Raw genomic sequence first — 9344 nt, 5'->3', positions numbered from 1 at the left:
ATTAATAGTGATATTATCAAAGCATGCTTTAAAATTACTGATAACACTACTAGTAAACCACACCCAGATGATGATATAGTTAACTTGCTTAATTCTATAGGTTATGCACTTCCTTCCACTAAGTTAGTGAAATTAGGAGGCTAGGTCTTAGGAAAGAGTGGAGTTATCTGTGTAATGTAGTTACCAAGGTGTAGTCTGGTAATATAAGTAAATTTGATTCTATCAACACTACAATGCTTAACATGCTTTACATGCTACTTACTGGTAAGTACTATAATTTTAGTGATGCCATCATGTTTGAGTTAGGATGCAAGTTAGGGGAGATTAAGAAGAGATCTAGGCATGTTTACTATGCTAGATTCCTTATGATTATTGTTAACCATGTTTGTGAGGATCCTGTGATTGAGAACCCAACCAACAAACTGGATTGTTGGGTTCAAGAAAGAAGAATAATTGCAGATTTAAACAGAGCTGATCACCACAAGGAGGTGCCCCTGGTTTATTTTCCTATCATGGAGGGCCCTCAGGTAAGTGAGGTAAATGCATATGTCCCTACTCCTTCTACTTCTCAAATTTCTTTGCCATTGACTGTGGCTATGACATCTGTGTTAATGACCCAACAGATGCCTACCTAAGCCACAAAATCCAAACCTTTAAAATCCAAGTCAAAGAAACCACACTCTGGTGTCTCTCAAAAGATGCCAGTTTCAAAATCTACCAAAACTAAAGAGGGGAGTGTGAAGGTGGGTAAGATTTGTAAGGGACAGGGTGAACATCAAAGGAACCCTAATAATAAGGTTGGAGAGGTGAGTGAATCCCAGCTTAGCCACATTGCAGTTTTCCAACAAACTGTAATGATTAATAAGGACATTAGCTCATTGCTAGTTGCATCTTCCCAAAAGGATGTCACTATTGAACAAAGCTCGCAGCCAAGAGCACAGGCCAAAAGGGTAAGGGACACAATCTCACCCCAAACCTATACTTTAAAGAAGAAATCTAAACACATTGGGGATACACAGGGTGCACACACAGTGCCTACTGCAGTCAAAAACTCAGTACATGCACCTTCTCAAAGTCAGTTTGATGTGGCTCCTGTAAATATGGAGTCACAGCCAAAATCTTTGATAATTGAAGCACCTCACACACAAAATTCTCCCACAAATTCTCTGGATGTGGATATGATTCACACATCAACTCCTGATACCCCTACTTTAACTCTGTTGGGGAAGACAAAATTCAGTGCAAGTGAGCATCATCTTCTAGATGATTTGTTGGCTCACTTGCCAATTCTTTTAGGAACTATTGAGACTTTTGTGCCTAAATTATCATCAATAAGACATGCTATTCACTTTAATAAGCTGTCACTAATCATTCCATTTTAAGAAAAGTGTATCTTCCATTTCTGGCTTAGCATATCTTTGCATACTGTGTTAACTTTGATCTTCCTTTGTCAGTTAATCTTCACCCTTGATCTTGCACACTCTTCAAGCTGCTTTTTGTAGACTTGTCAATCCAACTGATTGAATTGTTTGTTGATTGTTAATCTTGGATATTAAACTGATCTGCACTTTGTACTTTGAGTTTTACCTCGAGATCTCCATTTTGTTATATAGAGAACTTAACATCTCGATAAGTATATTGGCTTATCGAGATCTCTCATTACTCTATACTTGATTGACTTGTAGAGGTCTCTGAGTTCTCTATAAGAGAATTTAGCTTGTCGAGATCTCTCCACTTCATGTCTTAACTTTGGCTTATAGATATCTATGAGTTCTCTAGTGATTAATTGACTTGTCGATAAGTCAAAGTTCTCTAATGATAATTAACTTATCGATATATCAGAGTTCTCTAATGATATTTGACTTGTCGATAACTCTGAGTTCTCTAGTGAAGAAATGACTTGTCGATATCTCCAATCTTCATGTCTTAAATTGGCTTGTCGATATCTCTGAGTTCCCTAGTAGCTTTCCTGACTTCTCGATAAGTCACTTGGAGTTCTCGAATGACTTCTCTATAACACTAAATCTGTGACTTGTAGAGATCTTGACTTAGAATATTTTTCTCAAAACAGATTTATTCAACTCCAAGTTTCTTCATAATTCTTCTGAGGCATGATCTTCATGATCTTCTTCCAGATAGAATTCTTAGGCTTGATACTGTTTAAAGAAAAGACTGCAGTCTACTCTTTGACAATTTTACAGATTTTAAATGTTACAATACAAAATGCAAATTAAGATTACAATACAACTTACTTAGGGTTGTCAATTTGACTTAGTCTTGTTATTGTATAGGCATGTATTGCACAACAATCGGAGCACTCAAGCATAAGGGATTTTTACAGTCTAAGAATGATTACTCTTTGTTCCTGAGATATAACGTTCTTGATCAGGTTGTTATAGGCGCTGTCTACGTCGATGACATAATCATAACAGGGAGTGATGCTACTGGAATATAAGATTTAAAGCAACATTTAGATGATATTTTCAGCATCAAGGATCTGAGACAACTTAGTTTTTTTCTTGGCATTGAAGTCGGATACAGGAGTGATGGGATAACATTCTCTCAAACAAAGTTTGTTAAGGAATTATTGTTAGAAGCTGGTATTGTTGAATACAAGACTGTAGTGACACCATTTCCTCTAAACTTGAAGTTACAGGCTGATGAAGGCAAACCATTTGCTGATCCAACTCTGTATAGGTGTTTAATTGGGAAGTTAAACTTTCTAACTCATACTCGTCCTGATTTGGCTTTTACAGTACAACACCTCAGTCAGTTTTTACAGACACCTAGAGAAGCACATTTTAAGGCATTACAACATGTTTTGAAGTATGTGGCTTCTACTGTTCATCAAGGTATATTACTTAATGCTGGAGCTACTCTTACATTGCAAGGGTATTCAGACTCAGATTGGGGAGTGTGTCAACACAAAACGGTCAATTACGGGCTACATATTGTTGCTTGGAAAATCGCCAATCAGCTAGAAATCTAAAAAGTAAAGCACTATTTCTAGTTGTTCTTCCGAGGCTGAATATCGAGGCATGTCCAGTGCAGCAGCAGAAATCACTTGGCCAGTGCGTTTATTAGAAGAGCTGGGAATCAAGAATCTTGCACCAATAACATTGAATTGTGATAACCAGAATGCTATTTGTATAGCTAAGAATTCAGTTCAACATGAACGAACTAAGCATATAGAAATAGACATTCACTTTACTAGAGATAAATTGATGGAAGGTCTGTTACAGTTGGCCTACATTCCTACTGAATTACAGATTGCTGAGACTCTTACCAAGGTGCTTCCATCTGCTCAGTTCAACACACTTCTCACCAAACTTGGCATGACTGATTGCCAACCAGGTTTGAGGGGGGATGATAAGACTGGTGCTAAGTAACATGGTAAAATTGAGCACCAGCACACAGAGGATTAATTCTCACAGTTAGTTATTTTTATAACTAACTGGATCTCCAGCTCACGTGACAGGTTATCAAGATAGTCAATCAAATATAAATAGAGAATAGAGAAAACAAGCGGGAGTTAGTTAGTTAAGATGTCTCTCTCAATCTCTCAGAAACTCTCGATCTCGCTCTCCTTTCTCTCTCACAGATGGTAGTCATCTCTTTCATGAGATCTAATGTTCTAAGATCTTGTAATTAGTAAGTAGTAATCAATGATGCTTAAGTGTTTGTTTTCAGTGTGTAAACAATTGAATCTGATGTTGAAATACGAAGTACTCTGGTGTTTGTTCAAGACAAGTGAGTAATCAGAAAGTTTTGTTGATGAATTCTAATAGCAATCCCAAAGAAAGAGATTTAACATCATAATTTTGAAGGCCGGCTGTTCTTATAAGCAACTACACAAAATCTAAGTCGAGAAAATGGGTCTGTATCCACAAAGAGCATTACAATGTGATGAATAAGAGGATTTCTAGTACTATGAACCAACAAAGATGATGAATCACACCAGCACCTCAGGCTAAATCTCAAATATTAAGTTCTTTTTGGCTCACTGCTACTGCTTACCACTGACCTGGGCCTCGCATGAGCTTACGCCCCCACGAATCCGCTTCTGAAGATGCTCCAAGCTAGCAACTCGCTGCATTGAAGAAGTTCTTTCCATCTTGTTCCCCTCAACTGGACCTGAAGCAGAATGCTGTTGCAGATTGTCTACTGGTGGAACCGGTAGCAAACCATTCTGGATTCTCTGATCTTGAACGGGCAAGCGACTGGTAGGAGCAGGCTGATAGAAGTGTTGTTTTGATCCATCTTGAGTGGTATCACCTGATGTGTCAGATGGGCTACCAGAAAACGATGGCATGCCTATTGTGGATATCTCAGACGACATAGATTGGAACATCGGGTTCAAACCAGTCACTCTCTTAACAGTCTCTTCCGCCATCTTCACCTGCAATATAAATGTCAATAAAATTAGAGAAACAGTTTTTGATGAAACCCATGACTGTCCAATTTTTATTTAAAAAGAAACCTTTCAGAGTGTGTTTTATGCACTAAAATAACATGAGAAACCACATACTGTTTTAGGTTTCAGACTTCAACTTGAGTCAAAAGCAAGATGCTCAGGCAGGTACAGCTATACCTCTATAACTTACCTTAGCTCTCATGGTTTCGATATCAGCTTTCAGAACTCTATTGTCAACAGCTGCATCATTGTACCTCTGGCTTATATCCGTAAGACGTTTCAGCAGCGAAGAATTTTCAACTCTTAATTGAGAAACCTAGGTTGACAAAGATAAAATATGTCATGCACATGCCAAAAGATGCTTCCAGCTGTAAATTCAGAAATAAATTTTGCTAGCTGCACATAGAAACCCTACTTGTGTCTCTAGCTCAGTCATATGGGCCTGTTTTCTTCTTCTCGAGCGTCTAGCAGATTCTCTATTGGAAAGCATTCTGCCAAAGTGATTGAGAAATTATTTAGGCAATCGAATTAAAATTTAAAATCAAAAGGTTAAAAACAGTGAAAATACAAACATGGTTATGAGCATATGAGGATTAAGTGATATCATGTATGTGGAAACAAGTTTATAAAGAAAACACATAACATGATCACTCTCTGTATACACTATGGTTGGAAACATAGAAGTTGAAACCAAATACCTCCTCACACGTTTTGCATCAGAAGGATCTCCGTTCCGAGTTGTTTCAGTTTCCCCTTCAAGATCATCGTCATCATCTGAGTGGTCTCTAGATGAACCACTTGTTGTTGATTTCACCTGAATTGCAGATTTCTTTTGCAAGGCAGGCAACAATGGAGTTGCAGTTGCTGCAAGAGCATTGTTATCTTCTTCCTTCGATAAGTCATGCCCGGATCCTACATACAGGTCAATAGTATTTAACATCTGAGTTAATTACTATTCATTCTGCATTTAACACTTCAAGGTGGAAAGTTACTGTTGGAGTGACAAACGATACACAGAGACGAGCCGTTTTTGCAGTGCATGGAGAGTTTTTTTTCAGGGGGGTGAGGGTGTAGAGAGAGAGAGAGAGGGGGGTGTAGAGAGAGCAAGGGGGAGAGAGAGAGAGAGAGGGAGGGGGGAGGGGGGAAGGGGGAGGGAGCGAGAGAGAGAGAGAGAACTGTATCTACTACAATAGAATTGTAAAATTTGAATCCACAGATAACATTTAATCTAATCACGTTAGAACATGTGTATCCGTTGGAGGTTTCTCACTAAATCAGCCTGTAAAGTAGTATTTTCTACACTCACGTGGCTTGTTTAAAAAACAAAAAAATTAGGAGAGAAAGGTCTTTACCGAATGTGTGGGGGGGGGGCTATGAAATATTTCCTTCTTATTGGGGCATCATTTTTATAAGCATCATATTTCCATCATTAAACCATTTGCAATGTGTGCCTATTTGTTACAAGGAAATTCTAAGACAACAAGCTAAACTGCACTTAAAAGCATTAAAAAGTCCTGACCACTTCTAATTTATATTGTTGTAATGTTTTATAGTAGTATAGAAGCTAAAAACTTGCAATTCCAGCCACTCAATTCTAAGATCATATTGTCATCAAAGATGCATTTTCATTGTAATTTATTAAACCTTCTGATTTTTACCACATCTAATAGAAGTTAAGATGAGTTGCGCTAAACTTCTAACTTCTTTTCTGTATTTTGTATATTAAGAGAATTTAACTGCTCTTTCTTAAAGATAAACAGTAAAATTTTAATTGCATATTATTGCTGGAGGCAATAAAAAGTAGAAAAAAAAATCTAATTAAATATCTGAAATTCATAAACCGAAGCGGGCACAGTGTTGATAATGCACTAAGAACAACAATTTTTCAACAGTGCTATTAAAAATCATAACTCAGACACCAATACAGTAATAGTACTTTAAGATACTAACCCTTGGGAGGAGCCTGAGATACCAGTTGTGACGTATTTGATGCTTCTGATCCATTGTCAAGCAGAGCAGCAGAATCTTGTGGTCTCAAAGAAGATGCCTATGTTTAAATGAGCACACACTTCTGTTACACAATGCATTAACAATAACGGATAAAGAAGAATTTATGTAATTTGCAAATCCTACACATTGATCATGTTCATTTGCACTAATTTGAAAACAGGTTTTTATTTCAAGTAATCTTAGGGGTTCCACAACAGGAAGCTATGTTACCCCAACTTTGAAATTCGCCTCGAGTATTCACATCAGACACTCGATGGTCGATGCTTCATTTTGGGCCAAAAACATTCAAAATATTTCAAAATACGTTCAAGTCGTATACTAGAGACATCCATATTGGACATTTCCACAATAGCTGGTGTATCAGATATTGAAATATATACAAATTGATCAAATAAAATCAATATATATACAGTAATGAAGAAAGTGTGTGCAACTTAAGGTAGGCGTGTTTTCTTGTTTGCGGCCTAACTTAACTTTATCATATTACAGCTTCTAATTCTGTAAAAGGAAAAAAAACATTTTAACTCGTGGCAAAAAATCATAAAACCAACTGAAAAAAAGATCACTGAAAAGTGAATTTGTTTGTTTGATTCATTTAGGTAAAAAGCAATTTGATAGAATCAAGAAGAATTTACATTTTCTGATATGGAGAAATTCAAGGATTGGAAGATGCTTTATGCATACTACAGCAAAAAATCATAACAATCAAAAATTTCTGCATCAAACCCAACCATCATATCCCAACACGTAATGACAATGCCAATCACTTAGCAGCTTCGAAAATCTTAAATAACTAAATATTGCACAAACTGATGCGGAACTAAAAAATGAACATATAAATGCCTATCCGACTAAAAGTATTCATCATCATCACTCTTCAAACTCACTAAGGATTAATTATGCACATAGATTATCATTATAGAAATGCAGGCGTATACTAGTATCCATCTAAAATGATTTTTTTTTACATTTTCCAAATAGACACTGTTTTGAACTATAATAACTACAAATCTATACATAATTATACTAGTAAACAACATATATACACAATTACACATCTATCCCCACATATATAACTAAATAGAGACTGTTTTCACCTATAAAAAGTAGATGAAATGTAAGAAAAAGAACCCCAAAACATCAACAACCAAAAAACTCTAATTAATCACAACATAAACAAAAGCAAGATCAACAAAAAAGTGAGAGAGATAGGGGGAGGGAGGGAGAGAGAGAGAGAGTCGGAGAGAGGGGGGGAGAGAGGGAGAGGGGGAGAGAGAGAGAGATGTAAAAGCAACCCGAGTCAAAGCAACAGCAGCACAAGCCAAATCGAGGCGACTCTTTAGATAAGCTTGATAATCCTCCGAATCAACCGGAACATTGGCCGGAATATCGACCGGATTATTAACATTTCCGGCAACAGGAACAGGATCAGAAGAAGTGGGTTGTGATGATGATTCCAATGCAGAAGCTTGTTGAAGAAATGACTGAAAAGCCCACTCAGAATCACTCCGATTCATCACCAGTTTGGATGAATCTTCCCTCGCCGGCGGCGACCAGAACTGATCGGAAATGTCCGCCGCTGAAAACACCCTATCCATTTCTCTCTCTAGAATAATTGGGTTTTAGAAATGTTTCTCTCTCTAGACTAGTATTGGCAGCTGCAAATCATTTTAACACGCCTTTATAAATCGGGGATGTACACTCATGGTTATTTTGTAATTAAGGACTAGTCTTCGTTGACAGTGTCTCTGTATCCCTGTTTTAAGTTACGTTTATCCAAATTAATTACGTTTATTCATTTTTCACATTTGAATCTCTATTATGGAATCAAATTAAAATAGACGAATCTTTAATAATGAATTTAATCTCGAATCTTCTGAAATTAATAATATAAATTATTGTGACCTTCATAAAATATCTCAAAATTAACTCATAAATTGTGAGTTGATTTGCTCGATCTGCTATTTGTTATAACAGATATATTTATCATAAAATTTAATATCTTAATTCCTATCGATGCGTAACAAAATGATAATTGTTATTGTTCTAGTTGTTATCATAATTCTATAAATCTACTGATTTTTAAAAATTATCGATAAATTATTCAAAATTTGGTCAAAATATTTGATAGGGTTTTAATAAGTTGCTAATAAATTATTCGAGTTTTTAAAAATTACTCGATAAATTATAAATCAATTCGTCAATCAAATAATTGTGATCGAAATTTATAATCATGGTTATTATTAGACCTGTCAATTCGAATAACTGGTTCGAAAATGTATGGGGTGAAAATAATATTTAATGATGTATATTGATTATTACTAAATTATTGTAATAAATATGGCATTGCTATTTGCGAGTAAATAGTGAGAGGATTAGAAAAAAGAGATGGTGATTTAGAATAAGGAAAGCAACTGATAAGATATGGATGAGAATAAAATATAATTTTTGTTGAAATGAATGAATGGGAATAACATAATTACTTTGTTCCCTCCAATTGCAAATATTTCATTAAAAAAATGAAAAGAAGTCATAAAATAGGCCCGGCTAGAAAAGACAAGGAAACACCCTATGAGTACCCGATACTCACCCAGCACCCGATGAAAAGTGTAACGAGAATGGTTTGTAATTTAAGTGGATAGGAAGATGCGACTTTCAATATCAGTGAGCTTTTTCCCTATTGGATAATTTTGACAGGATGAAAGGCTCATTCCGTTTGGTGATTTTGGTGCCCGTTTATTGTGTGGGTTCCACATCTATTTTGCATAAAGCATAAAGGTGAATAATTGTTTTGTGGCTTATATTAAAATATTATAATTTATTGTTTTTCTAATTTCTCGTGAGGGAATAATGGATATAGTTCCATTTTTGTTTTTTCTATAATATTTGTGGCTACATCTTCATGCATGTCGAATTTATC

General features: G+C 35.9%; 1 protein-coding gene across 1 annotated transcript; it reads right to left on the bottom strand.

Annotated features, from left to right (window-relative positions):
• Positions 1 to 3755: 3755 nt before the first annotated feature.
• On the bottom strand, positions 3756 to 8126 carry LOC141666763 (light-inducible protein CPRF2). Its single transcript, XM_074472938.1, has 6 exons — positions 7720 to 8126; positions 6365 to 6461; positions 5113 to 5326; positions 4830 to 4905; positions 4605 to 4730; positions 3756 to 4399 (listed from the first exon to the last, which is right to left on the bottom strand). The coding sequence occupies exons 1-6, from the start codon at positions 8020 to 8022 to the stop codon at positions 4007 to 4009; spliced, it is 1209 nt and encodes a 402-aa protein (XP_074329039.1). The 5' UTR covers positions 8023 to 8126; the 3' UTR covers positions 3756 to 4006.
• Positions 8127 to 9344: the final 1218 nt, after the last annotated feature.

Source organism: Apium graveolens, chromosome 6 (genome assembly GCF_009905375.1).
Source record: "Apium graveolens cultivar Ventura chromosome 6, ASM990537v1, whole genome shotgun sequence".
NCBI classification, from domain to species: domain Eukaryota; kingdom Viridiplantae; phylum Streptophyta; class Magnoliopsida; order Apiales; family Apiaceae; genus Apium; species Apium graveolens.
The sequence above is the reverse complement of the archived record's forward strand: the minus strand, read 5'-3'. Positions and strand labels throughout refer to the sequence as shown.

Excerpts from the sequence above, each read along its gene's own strand:
- LOC141666763 (XM_074472938.1), bottom strand. The coding sequence starts at position 8,022 with ATGGATAGGGTGTTTTCAGCGGCGGACATTTCCGATCAGTTCTGGTCG. Across the intron at positions 6,462-7,719 it reads CTGCTGTTGCTTTGACTCGG|GCATCTTCTTTGAGACCACA; the intron begins GTTGCTTTTACA and ends ATTTAAACATAG. Across the intron at positions 4,731-4,829 it reads TGACTGAGCTAGAGACACAA|GTTTCTCAATTAAGAGTTGA; the intron begins GTAGGGTTTCTA and ends TTGTCAACCTAG.